Source organism: Globicephala melas, chromosome 21, assembly GCF_963455315.2.
Source record: "Globicephala melas chromosome 21, mGloMel1.2, whole genome shotgun sequence".
Lineage (NCBI taxonomy): Eukaryota > Metazoa > Chordata > Mammalia > Artiodactyla > Delphinidae > Globicephala > Globicephala melas.
In genome coordinates, this window is record NC_083334.1 from 32,201,801 (window position 1) to 32,229,234 (window position 27,434).

Below are 27,434 nucleotides of genomic sequence, written 5' to 3' on the forward strand. Positions count from 1 at the left end.
CATTTCCCCTCCCTGGGGTGGGTTTCCTCCCGCCTGGATTAGGTTTTGGGCTCTGGCCCCTCAAGTGGGATCCTTCCTGTGCCAGGGTCCGAGGAGGGTCCCTGGACATGCCAGCTCTTCTTCTGCAGTCAGCCCACAGGGAGACCCTTGCCGGAGCCAACGGTTTCCCTGGGGGAAGGCTCCCCCGCCCCCACAACTGCCACGGTGGCGTGTCTGGGACCCCACAGCCGGTGTCCTGGCCGCAGAGCCTGATCGCTTTTCAGCTACCTGTGTACTTAGACTCTGCAGAGCTGGCAGGGCCAGGCCTGGGCCCACAGAGGTGCAAGACGGCGGAAGGTGTGCCCGGTCTCAGGACAAGTTCACGTCTCCCTCTTTGCCCCCTCCTCCCTTAGGAGACTGGCCTCCTCCCCCCCCTCCTTCTTCCCCTCCATCTCCTGCTTCTCCCCCTCCATCCTCCCCCCTCCCCACTCCTCCCCCGCAGCCCCCGTTAGCCTTTTGGGAACCGCGGGGACGCGGAGGCCGGCGGGGTCAGCTGTGCGCGCCCAGGCTGAGCACCGAGAAGGCGGCGCGGTGCTTGCGGAGCAGCAGCCGGATCTTCTCGTCGTCTGAGTCGGGGTCCAGCGGCTTGTTGTACTCGTCGTCATCATTCTCCGAGGCCGCGCGGTCCCCTCCCGAGGGCCGGGGCGTGGAGGACGAGGGTTCCAGGGCACTCTTCTTCCGCCACTTGGTCCTCCGGTTCTGGAACCACACCTGGGAGGAGAAGGGCCCTGAGGACACGCTGGCATGCAGCGTGCACAGGGCCCCTTTGGGGAGGGCGGCTCCACTCGGTGGCAAGTATCCCCCTAGCCTCATCTTTTTGTGTGTGTGTGCGGCACGCGGGCCTCTCACTGCTGTGGCCTCTCCCGTTGCGGAGCACAGGCTCCGGACGCGCAGGCTCAGCGGCCATGGCTCACGGGCCCAGCCGCTCCGCGGCATGTGGGATCCTCCCGGACCGGGGCACGAACCCATGTCGCCTGCATCGGCAGGTGGACTCTCAACCACTGCGCCACCAGGGAAGCCCCCCGCCCCCTCCCCAGCCTCATCTTGATCGTAAAATAAATGGTTCAGCAATGGACTAGGCTGTCATAGTCACACTACTTTTTTTTTCTGAGGGGGCAATAAAATAAAAATAAATGTGAGTGCAGCAGCCCTTTCGTCTTAGCTCCAAGCCTCCCTGCGGTGAATCTGCCTCTCCTTTGCCATCTGAGTACTTGGGTGGAAGGGGCTGACGTGCTTTTAACCTCACAGACCTTCACTGAGCTTCATGAATCATTGCCCCCCAACTATAAAAATAACACGTGCTCATTACTGGAGACAGAAGCGTGCAGAAAGGACCCAAAGAAGCGGAGTGGTACGGAAAGGCCTTCCTCTTAGACTCGGCGCTTCCTCTCCTTGGGAGTTAACGTTGGCTGGAGGGAGCTGCCTGGGGGTTGGCCGGCTGGAGATGCAGCGCCCTGAAGGAGCCCAGGCCAGGGTCCCCGGCTGCCCCTGTGCTTCCTTCTCCCCTCAAGCCCGTCGCCTTGTCACAGTGCCGGGCAGTTACAGCACAGCCCAGAGCTTGCTTCTTTGGTGCCCCCCGCCAGAGCCCCTCAGGGAACAGTGAGCCTCAGAGTTGCCAGGGGTCCCCCCGGGAGCCTGAGGGGATATAAGCTGCCTTACCCACCGAGCTCAGGCCCGAGGTGTGCAGTGTGAGAGGCAGCCTTGCCCCGAGCTGAGCAAAGAGGCTCAGACTTCATGGGCAGGCGTGGGGGGCAGTTATCTTCACTTTCGAGTTTGGTGAACCAAGGTGGGCTCGTTTGCCTGGCTAACGGAACAAGCCTGAAGCCAGCTCTGATCCGGCCCGGAGGCTGCCATCAGCTCTTGAAACGTCTAGCCTCGACGTGCGGAGGAGGGGAAGGCATGAGGTTAGAGCCCTCTAACCCAGGGCACTCACTTACCAGCCGGCGACCTGGGCAAGAGGCTCAGCTGAGATTGCTTCTTCGCCTGTAAGATGGGTAATAAGGCCCACCCGCCAGGTTGCTGTGAGGTTTAACTGGGCTGCTACACATAAGGCTCTCAGAACAGGGCTCAGGAGATGACAGCCATTTGGCGTTAGGGTCATTATTACCGTCTCCAGGGTTAGGTGGGCAGGCGGTGCCCAAACGCCAGGACGGCCTCCCACTGAGCTGCGGTTGCCAGGAGAGTGGGGCTCCTCGCTGCCAGGCAGACACCTTCTTGTCCCTCTCACACTCACCTTGACCTGCGACTCGGTCATCCCCAGCGAGTATGCCAGCCGCGCCCTCTCGGGACCCGCCAAGTACTTGGTCTGCTCGAAGGTCTTCTCCAGGGCAAAGATCTGGTGCCCCGTGAAGGTGGGCCGGGTGTGCTTCTTCTTGTGAATGCTGTCGCTCAGGGGGTCCGGGGCTGGTGGGAGGAAGGAAGTGTGCGGTTCGTGGGGTTGGGGGTGCCAGCCCTGCCCCGCCTCTCCCACAGGGTGAGCACCCATATGGAGAAGCCGCTGAGGTTGCAGGGGCGCGGCGGCACCTCTCACCCAAGCAGCACACCTCCGCCATGTCTGGGTGGGCGGGGACCCCGAGGGCGCCTGCCCCAGTCTTCAGCTGATTAGGGCCAGAGGATGCTTGGAACTGGGTCTCCTTGTGCAATGCCCTCACTACGCAGTGATGCAGCCCAGCCCGAGGGGCGGTAGGAGTTTCCTCTGGGTCTCAGGGATGTTCTTTCAGGTCACCGAGAAACGGACTTAGCACCTTCCACCCACCGTCAGGGCCCCAGGGGCCTGGGAGTTCCCCCACTTCCTTGCTCTTGAGATCCCCTTTTCCAGGTTTTTGGGAAGCTAGAACCCTAAGTTCCAAGTTACTGCTCTCCCCTGCCACCAGGCCTGGGAGTCATGTGGCTTCAACCCCATGGAGGGTCCGGACACGGAGCCTCAAGAACTGACCCCTGCCCGGCCAGGGCAGCCTCTCGGGAGCTCGGCGTGGGGGCGGGGGGGCGGATAGGGACCAGGGGAAGCAGAATGCCCACGTGCAGGGCCTTGTGCAGTGCAGCCGACCCTCACACCCCATGTCCTCACTTTACAGGTGAGGAAGCCGAGGCACAGAAAGGAGATGAGGCCTCCTGAGAGGCTGTCACCCTCAGTCCCCCCGCCTTGTGTTAATCCAGCCACTGACTCAGATACTTCCCTATGTGTATACGTGCATGCGGGGTTGAAGAGCAGGGGTGTGGAAACGGGGTGCGTGTGGGTAGGGGGACATGGAAGTGAGAGACAGGGACAGCTCAAGGCCTAAAGCACCCACAAACCAGGTTATAGAATAGCTTCCAAGAGATGAGGTCTCGGCCCCCTGTGGGGCTCGCCGTGTTTCAGGCTGACGAGGGGTGTGAGGGTCCCGAGCAGCATAGTGGGCGGAAGGCAGGTGTGGTTTGGGCTCTCCTGGGCCGCCCCAAGCCCCTGTGCCAGTGGAGGAGCCCCCAGGTGGGACGGAAGTGGAGGGCCCCTCTGCCCCTGCCTGATCCGGGCCCAGGGGTGGCTCCTGCAGCCACTGTCACTCCCCCTGCCTCCCGGGTGACGCTCCCCTGCCTGTGCACGACCTGCCACCTCCTCCAGGTCTGACTGGCATCCTGGGGGCCCCGGACCAACTCTCTGAAAACCATGGTTTGGGGATGGGTGGGTGAGGCCCCCCGACAGCGAGGGCCCAGTGGGGCTGGACTCAGCAGCTGTTTGTGGAGGCTGGGTGGTACGGGTGCTGTTGTTGACATAAACCCCGAGGAGGGAAGCAGGCCCCCTTGATGGCAGCGGGACCGAGATGGGCTCAGGGTACATTCTGTGTCCCTGAGTGCTGCCGGCGCACGCGGGGGGCTCTGGGAAGGTGATGCAGTGGCAGATTCTCGCTGGGGACGGCACTTGCCTGCTTGGACGAAGTGGTGACATGGGCTCTGGGCGGGAGATGGAAGGTGAGCAGGACCGTACACAGGGTGGGGGTGAGCCGTGTGGTCTCCTGGGACCCCGGCTACCCCAGGAGGGCAGCTGGTGAGGAGTGAGGGCGGGGGTCAAGACGCCCATCCGAGAGAAGCCGGGGTGGGAGGGGGAGGGGAGAAGCCTGTGCTGCACCAGGTGGAGGGCCGGACCCTGGGGTCTGCCCCAGGCTGTCGGATGGAGGCCGAGGACCCCTGTGAGCATCCGTTCCCGTCCCCCGTCATCCCCCCTCCCCGTACTCACTGTTGCCGCACGGCCGCCCACCTCGCCAGTCCTGGCCCGTGTCCGCCCAGCAGTTCCGGGTCCGGGTGGGGTACTCGTTCCCCGCCTTGGAGAAATTCCCCACCTGGGGACCGTAGTAGACCCCCTGGGAGCCGAGCCCACCGAAGCCGGCCACGTGGGGGTAGCCGGAGAGGAGGCTGCTGTTCGGCGCGGCCACGGGCCTGCTGAGGATGTCCGTGATCCCGTGCGGGGTCCCGGCGGGCAGCTGGGGGCCCAGCCCCTGGGGGCTGAGCTTGTAGAAGGAGTTCTGCACAGAGTACTGGCACACAGGGGCCTTCACCTCCGAGAACTGAGCCAGCGGCGCGTTGTTCAGCAGGAACGGGCCCTGCAGGTTGGACTCCATGGCCCCGCCAAAGGGCCAAGGGGAGGTGGGAAGCCCAAATCCAGACCCCTAGAGCCCCCGAGCTCCGGCCCAGAATCCCATGGCAGCTCCGGAGGGTCAAAGCTGCCCGAGCCCCAGGCCGCCCTCCCACCCAGGCATCCAGCCCAGCCCTTGCCCGGGGCCGCGACCACGTCAGCCGCGGGAAGTCAGGTGCTCCCAGGGCAGGTGCGAGCCCTCTGTCCCTGCCCGGCCTGGGGAGAGGCGGCTCCCCCCGCCTCAGCTCAGGCCCCTTCTCTGCCTCAGAGTCTAGGGATCCTCCATGAGAAGTTTCAAGTTCAGAGAAGCAACATTTCCCTGATAAAGATGGGGCCCATTAGAATACAGACCCGAGACTGGCTGAGCTGCTCCAGCCGCGTCGCCATTGGTGGAAACCCTCACGGGCCTCACATTGGCTTTTCCTAGACAAATTGCACTTTGAAAGATTGACTGTAAAATCAGCCAGCATGTGTGTGTGTGTGTGTGTGTGTGCGCACACGCGCGCGCGACAGAGAGAGAGAGAGAGAGAGAAAGAGAGAGATGGGGGGTGTGGGGAGAGAGAAGGGGAGAAAGAAAAGAGAGAGTGCTCTGGAACCTATGTTCATTCTCAGAGGGTCCACCAGCTCCTGGTCCCCCAAGTGAGCATCTAGGAAAAAGCGCTCCGGGGGGCCCCCCCTGCGGGCTCAGGGGATGCTGTTCTGAGGTGTCCAGGCCCCTTTCTGTGCACATGCCCAAGCCTCTGGGGGAGTGTGCAGTCTGGACACGATGCTTCGCTTCCCTCCTCCGTGCTGGGCCGGGTAAGTGGGGAGGCTGGACTTTGGGGCCTGAGAGCCTGGGGGTGGGAACCTGCCCGGCAGCCTGGGGCAGGGGGTGGGAGCGGGGCATCTCTGGGAGTGCTGGCTGCGGGTGCTTCCTGGCTCTGCCTCTGCCTCTGGGCAGCCTTCCCTGATCCCTCTGTCCTCCCTTTCTCCTCCTCTGAGGACTCATTTGTGCCTCTGTCATGTTCTGCCTGGCTGGGCACCTGGGATGGAAACCTCTGATGGCTGAGATGGCTGCTGATTCAGTGGCGGCGCCTGTGCCGGGCTCTAGGTTGGTGTTCAGTAAATATTTGACGGATGAGACTAGGTTGAATCGCCGAGCACCCATATGACTTTCTTTTCCTAATGAATTTTTACAACATACAAGGCTCTACTGGGGTCTCTCTCCTGTTTTACCAACAGGGAAAATGCAGTAAATAACTTGGGTCATTTCTGCATGGAACAGCACTCTTTCCTGCAGTTTTTTTAAAATGGCAATCAGCACGTCGCTGGTCCGGACACGCAAAATGACAGGAGAAACAGTGGCTGCCTGACAGATGGACTTCTGTCCCTCCTCTGCCTGGCAGTCCCAAAGCCGCTTCTGACCAGCCCATGGTCACCCAGGCTGAGGGGAGGCTCCCCTCTCACAGAGAGCCGGCTCTCCCCATGCTGCTGTTATCTGCTCGGACTGGAATTGGCCATGACCCTGTAGCGTAGATGATGTAGGTTAACACAAGAAAGACCCCAACAAGGCTGTGGACCTTGTTTTTCTGGAAGTTTGGATTAAAAACGAGAAAATTTCTTATCGGTCTGAATTGGCTGCGCTCCGAAGCTGCCCATCACAACCATTTGGGAAACAGCTCCAGTTCCCAGTGTTGCTGCAGGAATCACCTAGGCATTTGTGATCCTGAACCTGTGCTTTACAAAACCCTCTGGGCGAGGCCAGTGCACAGCCATGGCTGGTCCCTTGGCCTGGATGTCTTTTCTGATGCTGAGAGAGAAGCTTCACAATCAGAGTGAGGGCGGGGAGAGCTCCTAGGACCCTGTGACTGTGCTTGGCCACCCCCGACCCCCCACCAATGATGGGAACTCGTGAGGAGGAAAACCTGCAGTAAATAATTTTATTCTTATTTATCGCCAAGCTTAACAAAGGCATTTGTGTTCAGGACTCCCAGGATGACAAACTGAAGAGACTTTTGCAATCGCTTAATTCCTTCCCCCATTTGACAGATGAGGAAACTGAGGCCAGCTTGGTGACCAGCCTTGCATGAAGTGTTAGGAGCTAGTTGGGAACAGGGCGATTTTCTTGGAAGTTCTTGAACTCTGAGTGGCATTGCCTGCAGTGGCCAGATGCCTTCACAGGGAGCACTGTGGGGGAGGGTCCCCCTTAGTGTATGCCCACTGTGGGCTCAGCCACGTACCCTGGTGCTTGTGGTGCGCCCCCCTCCCAACATCTTGGACTTGCCCCATCACATGGTCCTCAGGTGGGGGGGACAGAAATCTGCTCTACCATCTGCGGGCTGGGGAGTGCCTCTCCTAGAGTGGGTGGTCCTGATTAAGGGGCTGTCCAGGTTTCCAGAGAAGGTGGGCGCCTCCCTGCAGACTGATCACCCCCAGACTCCCCCAGCGCCCCCTCTCCACACTCCCCAAAGATGCGCCGGGAAGGAGAGATGGAGGCCTGTGCCATGAGTCGAGTTCTTTATTAATTTTGACATTTGTTCAGCTGGTGTAGGGAGAATGGTCTATACATCAGAGTGGGGTGGGGTGTGCGGTGGGAAGTCCCTCCCAAGAACAGAGCGTGTGGGAGTCAAGAAAAGAATCATTTTCATAACAATTTAAAAAATCAAGGTGATTCCAAAACTTCTAAACAGCGTCTAAGGTGCAGACTGCAGCATTCTCTAGGCATTATGTGGCGACCCCAAACCTCTCCCCTACAGCTCCTACTAGCAGCGAACGCAGCATGCCGCCGAGGCCCGGGGGCCGGCGGGCCAAGCAGCCAAGCCAGACAGAGCGACGAGCCAAAGCGCAACCGGGGCCGGGGCCGCGGCTCTACAGGAGCTACTGGGTCGGCGGCGGCAGATCGCGGCGGGAGGCGGCCCTGCGCCTGTCTTCCTCGGCCTTCACTGAGTCCGGCCGGCCGCGGCGGGGCGGAGGGACCGGCCGGCGGGGATGCTCTGCGCGCGGCCCCCGCGGGGGTTGGGTCTGGAGCTCGCGGACCGACGCGCGCGCTCAAGCTCCCACTCCCCGCCCGCCCCTCGGGGAGCCCGGCCAGCCCCGCCCGGACCCACCAGAACACTTGTGCGCCGGGGCCAGCCGGGGCCTCGGGGGTTGGGGGGCTCTGACATCGAGGGAGCTTCTGTGCTACTTGGAAGGTTCGGATGTGTTCTGAGGACATCTCGGCAGAGAGGCAGGGAGGAAGGTGACCAGACATCCACACACAGTGGCCCTCGGGCGGACGAGAAGAGCCTGCAGTCTCCCTCCTGGCCCGGAGGGTGCCGTGCGGGGCAGGCGCGTTGTGCTGATTCGGGCCTCCCTCTGCCGGGGGCTCTGGTGTAACTTAAGGCTCTTCCCCGATGGCACCGAGGCGAGGAACAGCCAGCCGCCGTCTCCGTTCTGCCCTGACGGGGCCCTGGCCCAGGAAGGTCTCCTTCCAGGCTGGGGCCTCCTGGTGGTCAGCCGTTTCTCCCCCTGCGCTGCCTCTCCAGGGGGTTCAGGGTGAGGTGTTGGTCAGATGGGGGCACTGAGGCTGCCCAGCCCAGGCCCCGCATCCCGCGGCTGCCTGGACCTACAGCACCAAGTTCGCTCTGGGAGACCTCGGGGCGGCGGCTGACCTGAGAACGGGCAGGTGCATTCCCTAGGCCTACTCCCTTCCTTCCTCTTTCACTGAGAGACAGGCTGTACTCCTCCCACAGCCTGGAGAAGTCCTCAGGAGCTGAGCTGTTAGTGCTTTGTACATACTGCTAAAGTGTTTCTATTGGTTTGCATAGTATTTATTGTTTTTCATATACACAAGGCTGATTACTGTACAGTTGACACTTTGAACACGGACTATGATATAAGTGCTTGAAGATATAGAAAACCTCTTCTCTATTGAACATGCTGGTGCAATCCTGGGACAGCCACCGGCCTTCCCCCAGCTGAGAGTGAAGACCCTTTCAGATGGGCACTGGCTCCCTCGGAGCCCTACAGCTAAGCCTGGGGGTCCTCGCCTCAGAGTCTTAAGTCCCTAACACGAGGAACCCCGAATGCACTCTGAAGGTAATGATTTTCCATTGGAAGATGATTAATACTGAAACTGGCAGAGAGAGAGAGAGCGACAACATAAAAAATTTCCAGTTTATCCACAGGAGAGTCTATACAACTTCGGATGTCACAGTAAAATCTGTGTGTATACTGAGCAGAGGGGAGAGGGGTGTGTGTGTGTTTGTGTGTGTGTATGCGTGCGTGTGTCCTGATGCCATGTAGAGAGTTCTGGAAGGTTCGGTCCACGGGGCAGCGGCAGGGCTGGTCACACGTGGAGCGTGGAGGTGTGGGGAAGGCTGGTGGATGAGGGTAAGGGATTAAGGTGTGGAACTGATTTCATGTCTAGTTTTCTTTTTTTTTTTTTCCTTTCCAGGAAGCTCACATGGATTTCTTACAGATGAGGTTGAAAAGAAAGTACCCTGTAACAAGTCGAAATTGAAATGATTTAAAAAAATATCTCATCCCAGCCACAAAAGAGCCCTTGTTTGCTGCTGCGTTCCGTGCTCTCCTGCGCTTGTTTTACGTCCCCCTCTCTCTCTCCCCCCTCTTGCTGCTTCCGTCCAGACTCCTGAAAGAGATCCACCGTCGCCAGAGGCAGGATAGAGGACTGTAGGTCATGCGTCTACAGTCGGTCGTTCATGCGAACAGGTGACTAAAGGACGTCCCTTACAGAGGTCATGCCGTAAGCCTCCAGGGACGTGTGCGCGGCTTCCGGGGCCTCGGTCCAGCTCTCGGGTGCGTGGCAGAGTGTGTGGAGTTCAAGGGTTGGGTGTCGAGGTGTGATCCTGAGGGACACACAGAGAGGAGTCACTTAGAATTTAGAGGCGCAACTCCCAGCCAAAACCCACTATGCAGAGTTTTGTGCTGGCGGCTCAGGCAGGGGTGAGTCAGGAAAAGCAGCCTCCCCAAGCCAGGCAGGAGCTGAAAGGCACTGAGCTTGGCCCGGACCTTCCTGAAACACCAGCCATCCTTATCGCACTGCCCGACGCAGAGGCTGCCACTAGCTCCGTGCCCATCGATGAGCTCCCCGGGAGACCCTCCTGTGGGGTACTCTGTGCCCGCGCGGTCACCTGGGGAGACGTCCCCGTGTACCCAGCACCTAGGAGAGGGGCCGTGTGCTCGAGCCCAGCAAGGGCCAGGCTAGGCGGTGGCAGCACCCTGGCTTGTTCGGTTTGGTTCAGCCAACATGCATTGATGTCTCCTGTGTGCCAGCCTGGGGACCCGGGGATGGAACAGACATGGCCTCGGGAGCTCACGGCCTCAAGGGACCTTAGCGCCTCTTCGGCTATGGTGCACAACCCTTACTGTCGGGGCCTCAGGCTCCTCTCCCCGTGCCCTTTGGATGGACAACCTCTATTGGGGCAAAGAGATCTTTGAAAACCAGATGGCTTCTCCCCAGGGGACTACGTATGTTAGGCTGGGAGACAGCAGCTTTGCCAGAGTGAAGTTCAACGCTGCAGCCTGGGAATCACAGCGACACGGGGCTCCTGCCACCCCGTGGGGACTGCTCTTCCAGCCTGGGGGAGATGGGGGGACAACCCCATCTCCAAGCCCAGCCACCCAGGGTTCTGTCTGCAGGGACTTAACGTTAAGAGGAGCTGACAATCTCCTGGGTGGGGTGGGAAGTCACTTGAGGCACAGCTGTGTCCCCGGACAGGGAGCTCGTCGTGGGTGCTACAAGTGCCAGGGCTGGGGAGGAGGCTGGAGGTGATCAAGGGGAACTCAACCCTGAGTGGTTCCCCAGGGATGGAGGGTGGGGCTAAGCTCCTCCCCAGAGCAAAAGGCCAGGCCTCCTACTGCCGTGGCTTGAGCGAGCGGTTGCCCGGGAGGGGACCGTCCCATCACCGCCAGCCAAGCCCCTCCTCCAAGTCCAAAGCCCGCACGCCCGCCTTTGTCCTCGGCTCCCCCGTCCAGGACACCATCCAGTCTCCACTCGGCTGAGGTTCTGCCCACCACCCTTCAGACCTCTCCTCCACAGGCCTTCCTGAAGCCTTCAGCCTCCCCTTCTCTGTCCTCTCCTGCTGCTGCCTTGCGTGCAGAGTAACCTCAGAGTGCGGTTAAGAGTATGAACTCTGAAGCCGGTCTGCCGGCGTTCATATCCTGTCTCTGCCAAGTTCCTGCTGTGCGGCCTCGGTCAAGTTACTTACACTCTCTGGGCCTCAGTTTCCTCTGCCGTAAGACGAGGGCAGGAGCAGGACGTACCTCGTTTGATTGTCGTGATGCTGGAGAGCTAACGACCTAGGAAGCGCTCAGGGTACTGAGCGGTACTGGATGCCGCCGTGCTTGGGCTCCAGAAATGCCCTGTCCTGTCTGTCCTCTCTCTTGTCTGCTTACTTCCCCGGCTAGAGTATAAACACTCTGAGGGCAAGAGCAAAGCCCTTACCCTTCCTACCAGTCCCACAGCGCCTACCCCAGCGCTAAGCACGCCACATAGGAGATGTTATGAAAGCTTGAGCCTGGGGAAGACAGGCTACCATCTCCCTCCCACTCTTCTGCCCGGACACAGAGCAGAGGAGAAAGTTCAAGGCTGAGAGATCATTCTAGCGTAACCGTTCTTCCCATCTCTGGGTGAGCTGAGGCTCCAGGAGGAGCAGGGACGAGCCCGGCGGGAGCCCCCCGGCAGCAGCAGGGGTGGGAATACAGTGCGTCTCTATTAGTCTCTAATAGAGCCACGATCTGCAGCTGCGTCCAGTACTCTGCCACTGCCCTAGGTGCCCCCGGACCCGGTCTCACCCTATAAACGCTTAGAAAATAGCCTCCTGCCACTTCTAGTGGCTGTGCCGGTCCGGCTTTTTTCCTCGTGTCATCTCTCTGTGCTGTGCCACCTGCCCCTCCCCCGCCAGCGTCTGCAGCTCTCGCCTCTCTCCTCTCTCCTGCAGCCCCAGACTCTGATACACCTGCCGGGGCTGGCGAGTGAGGGTGGACTGTCGCTTAAAAGAGCAAAGTAAAACACGACCCCTGGCCTCCTTGCCCTCTCCTATTGAGATTACTAATAGGCGAATTTTCAAATTTACTAACACACTCTAGTCAGTCAGAGCCAACACAGGTCTTGCAACCACAGTGCCTAAATGGAAAGTGTCTCTTAAAAAGGGAAACAAAACAACAACAACAGCCGTCGCATGGGTGGTACCACCAGCGCCCGGCCAGGTGCCTCTAACCCGAGGACACAGGCTGCCTGCTCTCCGCTGTCCTCTGGCAGCGCCGACACCCTGGTTCTTGGACCCACGTACTTGGGCACAGCTGCTACTGTCTGCTGCACCCCATCAGGCTTGACTCCACAGCTATTTTCTAACTGCTTAAGTACCACCAGAAAGCACCCCTCACGCCCACGCCGGGCCTCCTGCAAAATCCTTCCCGAGGTTGGGCGTGATTGCAGGGGAATCAGAACAGGCGCCTAGGATTGGGGCGTTCCACGGCTTTGAACACTGTCACCATCACTCATCTCTGCTCACCCTTCAGGTGTAAATTCTACAGCTGTGCCACGGCACCTCCGGGAGGTTTGGGAAGGAAAACCAGAATTGGTCCTAGTAACCCACTCTTCAATGGGCATCAAAATCACTCGAGCTTACGGCCAAATCCCGAGTTCCAGAACTGTCATGCAGTAGGTGCGGGTCAGGGGCCAGGAGTCTGCATCCTAACCAGACTCTCAGGTGACTGGGATGCGGAAGGCACTTTGAGAATTGGTGGATTAGGACTGGACAATTCAGAAAGTCCGCTCACGAAGAGAAACCCATCATCGATCGCCGTACAAAGGGAATATCGGCGTTACTGCCATTTCACAGCTGGGGCGCCTGAGGCTTGGGAGAGGTCAGCTGACCCGCCCCGGGTCACGCTACAAGGAAGACCTGCAACTGGTTGAGCGCCAGAACACACTGTTCTTACCCCTCTCAGCCATCCTCACAGTTACCCTGGTTATTTTTAAGCCTTTTTACACCAGTGTGACACACAGAGGGACTCATTTCATCCTCCCTCGAGGAGAGGGAAGCTTCGGGAGTGAAACAACATGTAAGGTAACCTGGGAACTGGAGGAGCCAGGCCTGGACCCTGGGCCCCAACCCACTTTCACTCTCTCTGAAACAGTCAATTCCCCGTGTTCGCAGGAGGCATGTTCTCTCAAGTCGCCAGGAGCCCTGAATTAGCCAACACTGGGACCACTGCTCCCGAGGAAAGTACAGTGCAGGGTTCCTGCCAGCCTCTGGTCACAACGGTTTTGTCAACCAATGAACACACAACCTTGTGTGTCTCTCTTTAAAGACAACGTATTTCATGTACAATTGACCCTTGAACAATGTGGGTTTGAATTGCACGGGTCCCCTTCTGCATTGTTTTTCTCCAATAAATACAGTGTCTGCATTTTCATTTTACAGACCTTTAAATGAACTAAGTGTGGGGACAAGTTTGTATTGGATTACAGATCACAACACATAGAAATAAAAGAACTAGAGTTTGAGCCCAGGATTCTAGCCGCGCTGTTTCAGCTTCCCGCCCTGGGGGTGAGTCATTCATCAATTCCTTTACTTTTGAGGCAGAGAGAGGGGTGCTGGGATTTTCAACTGCCTGGGGGTTGGCGCCCCAACCCCCGAGTTGTTCAAGGGTCAACTGTATACTGTTGCTTTATGAACACTGAACTCACATCCGACAGAGCTATAACTCGTGCCTGAACGAGGCTCCTCTAAACACGACTTCCCACGCATGGCCCATCACGGCCCTGCCGCTCTTAGGAACACAAGACAGCAGGGCCATTTCAAACAGCGAAATCACCAACAAACAGCATAAAAATGCAAAAAAAAAAACCCATGACACTGAATAGACCGCAAAAAGGGCAATTGTTCAGAGTGTGAGCTGAAACGGGGACAGAGAGAAGGCCTCCTTGTTTGACCTCAGCTGGGAACAGGCACGCAGGGCATTCAGTGCTTCACCACTGTGCGCGCGTCCCTGAAAGGCCACGGGAGGGAAGTGCTGGGAGCGCTACGTTTGGGGGTACAATAAACTGTAGCTATTAGGCGAATTTGCAAGTTTGCAGTCATTTGGAATCCATCAATGCTGGGGGCCATGCATGCTTGCGAGTGGCAGGCGGTGCGTCTGGAGGACCAGAGAGCCCTCAGCGGTCTTTGTCTTGTTCAGAGGGTAGAGCACGGCAGGCTGTCCCCTGGGCTGTCCCTCCCGCACGCTGGCTTCCGCACCACGGTCCCCACTGCACGCTCCCCTGGCCTCTTCCTGGCAGAGGCCCTGGCCCTGTGCTACGGCCTGGCTGCTCTGCTCCGCGTCCCCTAACACCCACGCCCTGGGGTGGGGGGTTCAGCCACTTTGCAGATCACCTACAGAAACATTTTTTGAAAAATGTCTGGGTTCCTCCCTTCCCCTCGCCTGGCTTCTGGGCTGCCTCTCTCCTGTTCAGGAACAACAGCAAAACCTGAGCCAAACAGAAGCTGGGATTGAAAGCTTCAGTCTCTGCCCTAAGGAAAATAAGGCCCAAGAGTGTACTTTTCCTTCCACTCTCTGGTTTTTCGAATTACTTGCACCTTTGGACTATTTCCAGGACTGATCACAGCTGACGTCCTAAACCAGCAGCCCGGCGGACCCCTGGCAGTGCGGGGGTTAACACTGTGACCTCCTTAAGCTGCTGAGAAGTCAGGTCTAATTTTATCCTATAACTGGATAGGCCAGACCTTTTTCTTTTGCCCAAGTGCTGAGGGAAGCCCGGAGTCAGCACTTCTGGGGGCTCGGGAGGCGGTGGCCCTGCTTTTTGCCGAATGCGGAAGGGGAGGCTGCTGGCCGTGGGCCCGGAGCCGGGCCCTGGGGGTGTAGGTGACAATAACCCGGTGCCAGCGGGAGCTGGGGCCACGTGCTTCCTGCTTCCGGCCGACTCCCACCCCGACGCGCCCGGTACTGAGCTGGCCCGAGCTGGGCACAGCGAAGGGCCTCGGGGCAGCTCAGTACAGGACCCCTCAGGGAGGACGGAGGTCCGAGCTGGCCCTGAAGCCCCCAGCACTGCTCAGTCCGCTGGAGAGCCTTCGCCGCGTCTTCTCGGCCTCCCTCCCTCCCTCACTGCACATCACGCCCCCGCCCCCCAGCCGGCAGTGCTCCCACAGCCTCCTGTTAACTTTGCCTCTTCCTAGAAAGCAAGGGCGCAACATGCTTCAGGAAATACCAAGGAGGATGGGAGCCTTGGGTTCAAGGTTCAAGGCACAGCTGGGTTCCAGGCCTCTCCCTGTCCAGCTCTTCCTGGCCACGTGCACTGAAACAGCACAGCCTAGTAGACCCCGCTGCACCCTCCAGGGCCCCGCCCCTCCTCCTCCAGACCCCCTTGCTGGGCTTCCAGGGTAACGTTCCTACTGAGATGTACCGAGTGCTTCGCACTCACGGAAGCACTTTTTCAAATCTGTATTTTTGCGCTTGCCGAGGAATAGGTCAGCAGGTGCTGCTGTTTTCTCTCGGAGGCAATGGAGCTCAGAGGCACCGTTAGCAGGTGGGAGTCTGTGCTTGCAGCCCACAGCGGTGCCTGGTCCTCCTGCGTCATGCTGGGCAGCGGGAGGGGCTGGGAGGGGAGGGAGTTCCAGGAGGAGCGGGGTAGGGGTGCGCAAGTCCGCAGCCTCTCAGCGGGGCGTCGCGGGGGACCAGGCCATGCAGAGAAGACGGAGAACGACGGCATTACCTCCAAAGAGGCCATTCCACAGGGAGGGGCTCGAGATCACTGTTTCCCCCTTTTGAGGCTGGCCCGCTTCACTATCTGAGCCCCCTTCCTGCCCTCTATCAGGTCCGGCTGCAGGCTACTGTACCCTCTCAGCTCCACCTGGAGACAGCATTGCAGACACAAGGCAGGACAGATCACACACAGAGACGGCAAGAGAACACAGGCGCCCTATGGAGGTGGTGGGAACAGTGCCACCAGGGGCAGGAGGCTCGAGGGGGAGCAGAGAGGTGAGAGGTGAGCCCCAAGGGGGCTGGCGCAGAGGGCAGCAGGAGTCACGGGCCGGCCCCTCGGAAGAGCGAGGGCCTGGGAGGCTGCAGCTCAGGCAGTACCTTGGCGTGAGTCATAAAGTAATCAACACCGGCCTCCATCTCACTAGGGTCCTCCAGGGGCCCCCCAGAAATCACCTCCTCGGGCTCCTGGGTGCCATCGGCTCCGGATGGATCGACGTGGAGAACAACTTTGCGAATGATCTGCAGAAGAGAGGGAGGGCAGAAGGGGCTGGGGAAGCCGGCCAGACAGAGCTCGAAAAGAGCAGGTCCCAGAATGAGCTGGGGGGTTAGAAGCAGCCTTTGTCCCCAGGTGCCCTTCCCTGAGCGGTCAAGATCGGGGACGGCCTCTCGCCCCCATCGGGTGGGGAATTCGCACTGGGCAGCCTCAGAGGGGCTGGAATTTGCGGGGGGTTCTTACTGAGGCTCATGGATGATCGGGGTCTCACCACCGCCCCCCCCGACTTCTATCTCTAGCCCAGGGCGGTCCATCCTGCCTCCTGGTGTGCTGGAAGTTTACGCCCTCCGTCTTCCCCTTAGGACTGGGAGCCCCCGAAGGGCAGGGCGTTCCTGTCCCTGGGATCCACCTGTTCCCTATTCACGCATCCAGATATTCCAACGACAGTCTGCTCTGCACCTACCGCGTGCAAGCAGTGGGAGGTGAGAACACACACGAGCATGAAGCTCCCCGTGCAGGAGGGAAGATGGGGTCCTGCTCTGACCTAGCATGAGCCCCGGAGCAACACAGGTCTGCCTTCTGCCCACACCTAGCACCGTGCCCAGCACCCGTTAGGCAGAATCACGTCTCCTGGTGTAAACCTACTGCCAACCCCATGCATTCCCACGTCCTTTTATCTCAGGAGGCCCACAGGGACCCCCGTACTGCTGTCATACAGCTGTTTTCAGGGCCAGGCATCACAGGACTAGGTTTGGGGGGTTCCACGGGGCCCGGTTATTCTGGAACCCAGTCGGAGGAGCTGAATTCAGGCTGAATCAGGCAAGGTGGCTGTAAGGAATGTCACATCTGGACTGTGGCAGGTGCCTACCCCTCTGCTAGGGCAGCAGCAAGAAGCTGGGGGTGAGTCCACCACCTTTGTAAGCTTCTAGCCCGCCTGCCTCTGCCCAGCTCAGGGGGACTCTGCACCCACCTTCTTGGTGACGACGTTGCCCTGCTCATCCGTGAAATGCTCCTCTGTCACCTGCTCCCCTGGAATATTCTGAAGCTCATCCCCCTGGAATTAGAGAAAGGGAGAAAACTCAAGATTGATAAGCGGGAATTTGGGAATAAGGACAGAGGATGAAGAAATAAAGTGGCGCCAGCAGTAGCCACAGTCCCACAAGTCCCCATCCTGGCAGGAAACTGCAACTCGGCCGCCAAACCAGGCTCTGCATGAGGGGCACCCCGGGGGGTCCTGGGCCCAGGACAGGAGGGAGCCCTGGGCTCCCAGGAGCGCTGCCCCGGCAGCGGGGATGGGCAAAACAGGGGCGATTATGCGGGATTTATGGAGACGGAGGGAGGCCCCCGATTTCTACTCCAACGGCACTTGACAGGAAACAACCCCCTGCCCCAGACGCCTTTGCCCAGAGGGTGACTTGCTGCCTCACTGGGCTGGCTGGGGACAGAAGCAGGAGGGGGCCGGCTTCCTAAGTCCCGGAGCCGAGCTTCCTCTGCCGCGCCGGGGAGTCGGGGGTGGGCCGGGCAGGGAGTGCCGCCCAGCTGCGGCCCTGCACGTTCCACCCGAGGCCCGCCCGGCCTCTTCCAGCAGGCGTCCTCACCAGCGTCCCGCACATCCCGGCGCTGCCCCCGCCTGGGTTACCTTCAGGAGGACCCGGCGCCGGACCACCCTGGTGGAGATGGTCTCCTCGTCGTCGCTCAGGCCCTCGCTCTCCCCCAGCTCCTTGTCCAGCTCCTGGTGGATGTGCTTCAGCACAAAGCACAGGGAGCCCCGGACGATGTGCATCACGTTCTGGCAGCTGACCAGAAAGAAGCCCAGCAGCACCAGGGTGACCAGCAGCTGGGTGATGAAGGTCCACATCGTCACCTCCTCACCAGTCTGGCCCTCCGGGGCCTGCACAGCCAGGGGGCCACCAGGCGGGGGGCCAGCCTCTCATTCTCCTCTGGGACTCTGGAGGCCCCCTGGGACACCCTCCATTTTCTCCACGCGAGGGAGGCGGCAGGGCCCCTAGTGGAACTGCCGCCAGAGTGCCCTCCTGCTGAGAGCCCAGCTCTGCCCTCGGCCCGGGTGACGTCAGGCTCCAGTAATTTTAGCTCCCAAGCCAGCTGCCGGGCTGTCCGGCAGGGCTAGAAGGAAGCAGGCAGGTGTGCATGTCCTGGGCGCAGGAGGCGCGTGTTAAAGTCACCGTGTGCGACACCAGCCCTGAGAGCCGGTGGCCCCGTGACAGCTAGAGGCAGCTCTGCCCAGGAAAACTGTCCCATTCGGACTTGGGAAAATAAGATGTCTCCAGAACGTGGCTACTTGTGTGTGTCCCTGGGCTGCTACTGCCATGATCAGAATGATGTCACCCCGCTCGCTCATGGGATGGGGCCGGCTAACACCCTGGAGGGTGCAGGGTTTGTTTCAAAAATAGCCCCTGGTGAGTGATTTGCTCAGGCCCAGCTCTGGGAGTGCAGGCGTCCAGGGAGGGGCCTGGGAGCCCGTGCAACTCCATCAGCCCCTCTGGCCTCGGTCCCTGCTTACACGGCACAGCAACCCCAAATGCGAGCGTGTCACTGGTGTGTCTATTTAAGGCCTGTCCTTAAAGGCTCTTCCCAGGCTGGGCTGTCAACACCAGGGCAGGAACCATGCGCATTAAACTCAGCTTTGCAGAGCTGACTCCCTAATGCAGCCCAGCAGCTGCGGCTGAAAGGAATTCCCCTCCTGGGATCAGGCCGTTCCTCTCTGGCCTGCAGCCGGTGTGGCAGAAAGAACCAGGAACTGGACCCGGCACACTGACCCTGCAGCTTCCCGCTGAGGGGCTCAGGGAAGCGGGGCGCCTTCTCTGGGCCTCGGTTTCCCCGGCGGTCAAACAGGGGCGGGTTCAGGAGCTCTCTTCCCGTTCTGAGAGTGCCGGGGGGTCGCACGGTTTGTGAGCCCACCGCTAGGGGTGGTGACAGCAAACACCCCACGCAGCCCGTTGCCCAGGAGGGGCTCTGTGTGCGTTTCACACACTAACCGTTACGCCTGCAGCACCCCCCATCGCGTCTCTGATTTTCCCATCTCACACAAAGGAAACAGAGGCACAGAGAGATTGATAACTTGCTACGTGAAAGAGTAAGGCAATGAGGATCAGATTTCCAGCTCCGACCCCGGCACAATCCTGCCTCATCTCCACAAGAGAGCACCTGGGACACAGAAGCCACACGTGCAAGGGGGCATGAGAGCCCTGGGTCTGCGCCCAGCCTAGGAGTTCAAGGTCAGATGCTGCCCGCCGGGGCCGCAGAGAGGGACTGGCTGCCTTGCAGGTTCAGGCCCCCAGTTATACCCCACTCCCCGACCCCGTGTTTTTTGAGACTCACTGGAAATCCTAGCAAACAGGTGCTCTGCAAACCGTCACCGTAAACAGGGCTCGTTATCATCCCTGGAGCCCTGGCAGGTGATTAGGAAACAGCTCACCTACCCTCCCATCCGCCTTAGGCAGGGAGGTGCTGGCTCACTGGGACTGGGGGTCAGGAGGTCCCAGACTCTCCTGGGCCTCAGTTTCCCCATTTGTAAATGAGGCAGTTGGGCCAAATGACCTAGAGGGTTTCTCTCGCAGTCCCCTGGGGTGGTCCTGCTTCCTCTCCAGGCCTCCCCTCACCAAAGCCAACCGCAGAGACGCTCCTTCCCCGGGACTCCGGGCGGGGGTCGGGGGCACAGACCCGGAGCGGGGCCATCTGTGCTATGGGACAAGCGCTCACTACCGGGAGAGGCAGCAGAGGGTCCCGTGGAACAGCCCCTCGGCCAAGAACGCACGGGGTGACCTGGGGTTAAAAAATGGGTGCAGCCGCCCAGCCGTCGGTGGTGCAGACTCGGCAGGGACGCCTTCTAAGTACCACCCTGTTTAATTCCTGGCAGCGCGTGGCAGCCAGCAGCCCAGGTCATTGTGGAGCCCGCCTGGTCCTGGGGTCCTCAGAGATGCCTTCGAGGCTCGGGCTTGGACAGGAGCGAGGGGAGGGGAGGAGAGGGCAGTGGAGGGGAGGGAGGGTGAGGAACCGATGCTGACCGAAGAGAAGAAGCCAGGGAGGGCGGAGCACATTGTTACGTACGCGTTAAAACCACACGTGCACAGAGCAGCGACGCGAACTTTATAAAAACGCACGAATTAAAAAGACACGTTCGTAAGATGTCTGGGATTAACGTTAAGATAACGTGGGGGGACCCCTCGGGGGTGAGGGTGGGGTGATGAAACCAGAGGGCCGCCAGCAGGCAGTGGCAGCGCCTGGGCACTGCGTGCGCGCAAAGGTGACAGACTGTTCTGTCTGGTTTGGTATCTATTTGCAATCTTTCGTAATAAAACTGTTTCCAAAACCACATTAAAATGATGTCTATGGGAATGGGGAGTGAAGATAAAAGCAAATAAATAAAATAAATAAGTAGGGAGGACTGAAGGGAGGCCAGGAGGGCGGAGGGTGCAGGCAGCTGGAGCCTGTGCCGGGATCGCGCCCTCGGTCCCAGTCTGTTCCACCCAGGGAGCCCACCCGCACGGGCAAGGAGTCCCCAGTGAACCCTGGCGACAATCCTTTCTCTACCTCGTTTACACAAGGGCACCCGGGGCGGGACAGTGGCTGGTCCTCGCCCCTACAGACACGGTGGGACCCGAGTTAGCCTGGCCTCCAGGTCTCTGGTGCTAAGCCCTTCTTCCTAAACCACGAGGGAAAAAGAAAGCAAACAAAACTAGGGCTTTGGGGCTTCCCTGGTGGCGCAGTGGTTGAGAGTCCGCCTCCCGATGCAGGGGATGCGGGTTCGTGCCCCGGTCTGGGAAGATCCCACATGCCGCGGAGCGGCTGGGCCCGTGAGCCATGGCCGCTGAGCCTGTGCGTCCGGAGCCTGTGCTCCGCAACGGGAGGGGCCACAACAGTGAGAGGCCCGCGTACCGCAGAAAAAAACCCAAAAAACAAAAAACTACAGCTTTGGCAACGGCCCTGCAAAGCCAACCTCTGACTCTATGACCCTGGGCATCTGGAGGGCAGTGGAGGGGAGGTGCCTGGAAGTCTCATCAAGGTGAGCCTCTCCCCTCCCTCTCAGGGATCAAGGAGGCAGACACGTGGAAAGAGAAAAAGATAAGCCACTGCCACGATTTTTAAAGCTGGAAAACACGCCCGGCTAGGGGCCTGAGCAAGTGAGCAGCTGCCCCAGGCCTGGCCCTCTGGCTGGAGCATCAGTGGCGGCTCCCCGCGGGCTCTCACCTGTACGTGGTGGGAGAAGGTGCTGACAGCCTCCTGCATCCACTCGCTGGGGCCCTGTGGTATCCGGTCCCTGCCGGCCTCGGGCTGCTCCGTGTGTGCGCGCTCCGGTGCAGAGCCCAGGACCTCTTCGTGCTCCCAAGACCTGCTGACGGTTCTCTGGAACGAGTGTGGGCCTTGCAGGGTCTCCTCCCCCCAGGAGCCTTGTGTGGCCTCTTGCAGATAGGAGACGATGGAGCCTTCTGCATCCCAGTCCTGCAGTCTGGGGCCCAGGAAGAGACCGAGGACACCAGTCACCCCCAGTCTCCGCTCTCAGAGACCCTCCCCCTCCAGAGCCCTGGCCCATCCAGGACGGATCCTGTACCGCCTACTGGAGGTCGGGAGAGCATGAGCTATCGCACAGCGACTGCCCTGTCCAGAGGCCCGCGTGGGCCATCCTTGCTGTCCTGGTGGAGAGGCCCACGGACACCGGTGGCGCTGGGCCCCACCCTGTGAATGGATGGCTCCACGCTCTGGCCTCCCGAGGCACGTGGCTCACGGTCCCGTCATCGGGGTCCCCACACCCGTCATCCCACCCACCACCCTCCAGCCCCTCAGGTCACTCCCACCGCACGGTCCTCACGCCTGGGCTCAGCTGGCAAAATGATCACCCCTCCCCCTTGACGCAGGCTCTTCCACAGCCTCCGGGACACATGTGCCTGTTTTTCCCTCCCTCTCTGGCTGTTCCTTCTCAGCATCCTTTGCGGGATCCTCCTAATTTCCCTGGCTTCTGACCCTGGAAGGCCCCAGACTCAGTTCTTCTCTGTCTACGCCCATGTGCTCCGCAAGCTCATTCAACCCGTGGCCTTAACCCCAGATGTGGGTCCCCAGCATCTCTTCCTTGAACTGCAGGTGTGCGTGTCCAACTGCCTCCTTGACGTCTGTCCTTGGGGTTTCTGATGGGCATCGCATGGGCAGCCCAGCCAAGTTCACACTTAGGGTCTTCTCCCCGGACATGTTCCAGCCACCCTCCCACTGCAGTAGATGGCAACCTCGTCCCTCCAGGTGTCAGGCCAAGGACACCCGTGTCGTCTTGGACGTCCTTCTTTCTCTCACACTCTATATCTTATTTGCCAGGAAACCCTTTTGGTTCAACTTTCAAAAACACACCCTGAACACGACCACTCCTGGCCACCAAACAGCCACCATCTCGGTCCACGTCACCATCGACTCCTGCTTCCAGCTCATCTTCCTGCCTCTACCCTTGGCTGTGGCCGGCCGTGGCCAGATCACCTCGCTCCTCTGCTCAAAACCCTCCAATGGTTCTCCATCCCACCCAGGAAATGCCAGTCTCTCCAGGACCCCGAGGCCTGACATGTCCGGCCCCATCACTTCCCTGACCTCACCTCCCGTGATCACCCTGCTCTAGGCACAGGCACCTTCTCGCTGCCCCTCGACTGTGCGGGCCGCACGCTGCTCCGAGGCCTCTGCCCTGGCTGGGCCTTCTGCTGGCTCCGCTCAGGCGTTCACGTCGTTCATCACCTGAATTCCTTTATGTCTTTCCCGCGAGTCACCCTCAGGTGTCCCTGCCCGCCCCGTCCATGATTTCAACCACCCCCTTCCCTGCTTTATTCTTCTGTTTAGCACTTAGCATTAATTAGCATCTCTCTTTTAATTACTTTTAATTCCATTTACTTTATCTGTTTATATCGTCAGTCTCCCCACTAGAACATAAACGTCTTGCACGTAGAGACTATCTGCTTTGCTCAATGCCACAGCCGTGCTCCGAGGCACTTCACACAGGGGCCTGGCGCACAGTAGGCATTCAATACACACTGTTGAGTGAGTGAATGAAATTCATCTGTCCCCATGGGAGAGCTGACCCAGGTCACAGAGCCATCCTGTAACGTTCTGAGGCCCGGCCCCCAGGCCTCTGGTCCCTGTCTAGGGACCCTGCTGTCACAGCGGTGCAGTGGGCGGCACACGGGAACATCCAATCAGTGCTTGTTGAGTGAACGGCCATCGCCAGCGGTTGGAAGGTGGGATTTCACTTGAATCCTCACGGCTCAGTGTGCCCGATTTTCCCGAAGCGTCGAAGGATTCGTTTGGGACACTAAATGAATCCTTGCTGTCTTGTCTCCTAAGCAACTTCGTTTTCCCTCCTGCTGGGGGATGCGGGCCACACCGAGTGGAGCCTGGGGAAGGGCCGTCTGCCCGGGCTTCTGGGAGGAGGATGCGAGTGGGAAGAGGAAAGGAGAATAGATTTCCCACGGCCTGGCTGGATCTGAGCTCCCTGGGTGGCCACAGCCTTCTGGGAGCACAGGAACTATCTCCTTGCTTTAGGAAAATTCAGGCAGCAAAGCGACACAGAGGAAAGGGCCTTTGCCCCTCCCTTCCTGTGCCAGCCCCGGAGGCCAAGGCGATACCTGTCACTGTCTGTCTCTCTCGCTCCAAGCCCCACTCTGCTCTCAGCCCAGTGCTGGAGTGTGGCGGATGTCCACTGCATGCACGTGGCCTGGGGATTCTGTGTCTCAGAGGGGCATCAGGCCATCTGCCTGCACTGCCAACGGGCATCCTGCTGCTGGACCTGTCATCACAGGCCTTCTCATCGCAGGAAGGGTGGTAAGGAGCTACCCAGGAGAATAACCATCTTCAACAGCTGAAGCTCTGTCCTGCCCCTGATAAGCCCGCTGGCCTCACTCCTTCAAAAGGGTGTAAGTAGAAAGGGCAGCCTTATCAGCTCTGTCACACGCAGGCTGTGTGACGGCACACATAGCTTCCCTGGGCCCTGGTGCTTCTAGGTTTCCAAATACGGTTTGATTTCAGCAATCAACACACAACAGCGACGGGGGCCCAGAGCACCCAGCTCAGCTGTACTTCAGGGACGTGGCTTCTCCCAGCCTTACAATCTCTCTCCCAGGGATGCTCTCCCTTCTCCCAACACCCTCAGCCTCTCTCCTGCTGGCCAAAAGATGGGGCTGGCGAGGGGGGTGGGGTGGGGGGTGGTTCTGGGGGAGGGACTGGCCTTTGCAGACACAGCTCCACTCTCACAAGACAGAGGCCTGAGCGCGGGCTGGGCGGCTTCAGAGGCGAGCTGGCGCCTTACTGAACTTATTTGCGCCAGTGTGTTTAGAACACAGCATCGGGGGACAGCGGCGCCCGAGTTCCCTCCGTACTCGCTGCCAGAAGCCCAGGACGGTGAAAGGCATCCCGCACGGCGGCCCAGCCCTTACCTGTCCTGGCTGGAGTCCATCACCCGACTCACGGTGTGGGATTCTGTGATGTGGGCTTGTACCCTCTGCTGGCCTGAAACAAGAGACACTTCATTCCCTGAGCCCTGCCCTGCACCTGTCGAGTCCTCCTGCCTCTCATGACCTGGCAGCTTCTCTTCTGACCTCTGACCTTCCTCCTGGTCAAGCAAATCGATAAGGCCATTTGCGGCATCTGAATCCACTGTGTCGTCCTCCACGAGGTCCAGAGAGCCCAGCATGGGGCCCTGGGGTCCCTCGGAGAGCGCCCCCTCCAGCTTCCACTCGTGGCCGGTGGCGTCCGAGTCCTCGGCCTTGCTGCACTCCAGAGAGGAGTCCTCAGCAGTGACCAACGAGGGCGTGAGGCCCGCGGACCACACCTGCATGTCAGACATCTCCAGCATGGCGTCATGCTCCGTGCCCGCCAAGGGGATGGCGTCTAGGACGGCCACCTCGTTCCAGTACTGGTCTGCGCGCAGCGGAGAGGGGAGCGCGTAGTGCAGGGAGGCGGGGGACAGCAGCTCGTCCTGCAGCGAGGAGTAACCTGGATGGGCAGACAGAGGGCGACATGCTCCAGCTGTGACCTTCCATCACGCGCGCTCACGTGCCGGTCACGCGCGCACAGGCACGGCCACTGAGGCGCATGCGCATTCCGGCGGTGCGGGCCTCCCCAAGCCTTGTGGCTTCTGCCCAGGCACCCGGGCAAGAGAACAAGGCTCTGGGGGCTGAGGAAGAGGGGGCAGCCAGGGGTGAGGGCGGGGAGGGGGCTCCTTTGCTGGACGCAAAGAGAAGAGGTTGGAATGCTTTCTCTTCCAGTCCAGAGCGGGGATCAAGACGTCTTGATCCAGAGGCTGGGGCTCGAGCCGTCCGCAATCAGGTGAAAGCCCCACTGCTCAGTGGCCGCGCGGAAGGCAGGGCTGCTGTCTCTTTGCACCAGCGTCCCTTGGGCACAGCCCTTGGGGGCTCTGTTAGGAATGCACCTCCAAGGGAGGGGGCAGCCCCAGAGCCAGGGTCGCTGACCGAGCCCTGGCGGGGCTGGCGAGCACACCGAGTATCCACAGACCTCGGTGCAGCGGTCAAACGGGAAACCGCTCGGTTTGGGATGAAGTCGCTTAGCCGCAAGCAGTGTATGTGTTCCCAGAACTGTAAATGAGCCAAAGTGGCACGAGGGCGTGTCCTCAGGGCGCACGAGGTCCCGGGCACAATGCTGTTTCCTCAGAACTCTGCCTGCCGATCCCGCCAGGTCAGCTGTGACCCAGGGGAAGGGAGCCGGCGGGCCCAGGCCCCTACCGTGCAGCCCTGTGGTCAGCAAAGCCTGTTCCCAAGCCTGTTCCCTGGGGACGGGCTCGGACACGAGTCGGTGATCGTCTCCCGGTTGGGTCTGGTGTGCAGACCAGGATGCTGAGGGGGCAGCAGGTTTAAGTGTGGGATCAGTGTGCGTGTCCTGGACGGGGTTCCCTTGGGTGGGGCCTCTGCTCTCCTCCAGCTTGGGGAGGGGGGCGGTCCCTGCAGCAGGGGAAGAGGGCCTCTGCCTCCCCTTCGGAGCAGGTGCCAGTCTGAGGGGGGCCTAGAAGGCAAGATTCTCCACTTGGCCCAGCCTGTCTGGGGACCCGGGAGCAGGTGTGTGCTCACAACCTCTGAAGATCCAGCAGAGCCGAAGGGGACCCTGGGCATGGGTGGGGCTGCCCCTGCAGGGTCTCCAGGGACCTTCCTGCCACGTCCCAAGAGGCCCCTAACCCAGTGTCTGCAATCTTCATCCTGCCATTCAACCCTCACCGCTCCCCACCCCTGCATCTGGCTTAACCTCTCTCCTGGCCAGACGGGCCCTCGTCACTCCCAACTGAGCCTCAGCTCCTGTCCTCCAGCTTCTCTGCTTCTGATAGAACTCAGCTGTCCTCCTTCACTCACTTCTTCAACCAGAAAATATGAAATGAGGTCTGCTTCCACGCCAGGCACCATACATGCTAAAGGGTTGGGGATTATAAACACACACAGACACACACACACACACACGACAGGTTCTCTTTGTCCTCTTTCTTTCACAACGTTCTCCCAACGACTCCAGCTCACCTTGTATTCCCCCATCTTTGAGCCTGTCCTGGTTCGCATGACTGTCAACTCCAAGAACAGGGAACCTGTCTATGCTGTCCCACTGCAGAGCTTTCAGATGTGAGGGGGACACAGGAGCCAGAACCGATGACCTAGCCCATATGCAGTGAAACCGAAATTGCCAACGATTACAGGTGTTCAAGGTGCCGGCAACCAGGCCACGTGCTTGACATTCATTCTGCCTTGTAATCTTTCCGGAGAGTTTTCCCCCTGACTGATCTCTACAAGTCTACGTGGTTCCAGATTCCAAAATTAGGAGAACGAGAAACAGACCATGGCGGGGGGGCTGGCTGGGGGTAGGGCTGTGCAGTGACAGGGACCAAGGGACCCCTCCAGCTCTGGCCAAACTAGGAGGGACAAAGAGAGGAGGGTGGTGGGGGAAATGGGTGGGTCAGATCTTCCCACGACAGTAACACCAAGTCACTGCACGTGAAACTGTGACCTAACTGGGAAACCAGGGCAAATGGCCTTCCAACCCTCTACAGAAATCTCTCCAGATATCTGCGAGCAGAGCATTTAAGAATCACATAATTTTTTTTCTTCTTGAAAGCATTATTCTATTATTACCATTACTAATTGAGCTCTCTTTCATATGAAATATATCCAACATGTTATTTTTAATTGTCACGACAACATTATTCCTACTTTATAGATTAGGAAACTAGAGATTGAGCAACTTGCTTAAGGAACACAGTGAGAGTGGTCCTTTCACTAGATTTTGCCATTAATATATTTTAAAGATAGCTTCAAGGAGGTATAGTTGGCATACAATAAATCCACATATTTAAAGTAGATAATCTGATCATTTCTGATACAGGGAAACACCCATGAAACCATCACCACCGTGAAGAGAAGGGCCATTCATCATCCCTGAGAGGTTTCCTCAGGATCCTTTGTACTCCTTCATTCTGCCACCCGACTCCCAGGTAACCACTAATCTGCATGTCACTATACAGGAGCTGCATTTGCCAGAATTGTATATAAATGGAACTATACAGTGTGGAATCGTTTTTGTCTGTTTTTTTTTCACTCAGCCTAATTTCATCCATGTTGTTGCATGTATTGATAA

The 27,434-nt window shown here is 59.4% G+C and overlaps 2 protein-coding genes across 9 annotated transcripts in view; both read right to left on the reverse strand.

Annotated features, from left to right (window-relative positions):
- Positions 1-528: 528 nt before the first annotated feature.
- Positions 529-4,631, reverse strand: NKX6-3 (NK6 homeobox 3). Its single transcript, XM_030884176.1, has 3 exons — positions 4,250-4,631; positions 2,273-2,442; positions 529-750 (listed from the first exon to the last, which is right to left on the reverse strand). Exons 1-3 carry the CDS (start codon positions 4,629-4,631, stop codon positions 529-531), a joined length of 774 nt encoding a protein of 257 aa, XP_030740036.1.
- Positions 4,632-9,032: 4,401 nt separating this feature from the next.
- The window catches only part of ANK1 (ankyrin 1), a 211,294-nt gene continuing 192,892 nt past the window's right edge, over positions 9,033-27,434 (reverse strand). For 4 of the 8 annotated variants that reach the window (XM_060291463.1, XM_060291461.1, XM_060291460.1 and 1 more), the window contains 6 exons: positions 24,242-24,800; positions 21,033-21,291; positions 16,795-16,878; positions 15,785-15,850; positions 15,342-15,479; positions 9,033-9,471 (listed from right to left, as the gene is read on the reverse strand). In XM_060291463.1, coding sequence (XP_060147446.1) covers positions 15,378-15,479; positions 15,785-15,850; positions 16,795-16,878; positions 21,033-21,291; positions 24,242-24,800 — 1,070 coding nt within the window. In that variant the 3' untranslated portion in view covers positions 9,033-9,471; positions 15,342-15,377. Of the gene's footprint in view, positions 9,472-15,341; positions 15,480-15,784; positions 15,851-16,794; positions 16,879-17,463; positions 20,988-21,032; positions 21,292-24,241; positions 24,801-27,434 lie in introns of those variants that run through there. The other 4 variants (XM_060291465.1, XM_060291464.1, XM_060291469.1 and 1 more) reach the window with 4 other exon arrangements.

Coding starts and splice junctions, on each gene's coding strand:
- NKX6-3 (XM_030884176.1), bottom strand. CDS start 4,631: ATGGAGTCCAACCTGCAGGGCCCGTTCCTGCTGAACAACGCGCCGCTG. Junction 2,443..4,249: donor TGGGCGGCCGTGCGGCAACA/GTGAGTACGGGG, acceptor TCCTCCCACCAG/CCCCGGACCCCCTGAGCGAC. Junction 751..2,272: donor TGACCGAGTCGCAGGTCAAG/GTGAGTGTGAGA, acceptor TTCTCCTCCCAG/GTGTGGTTCCAGAACCGGAG.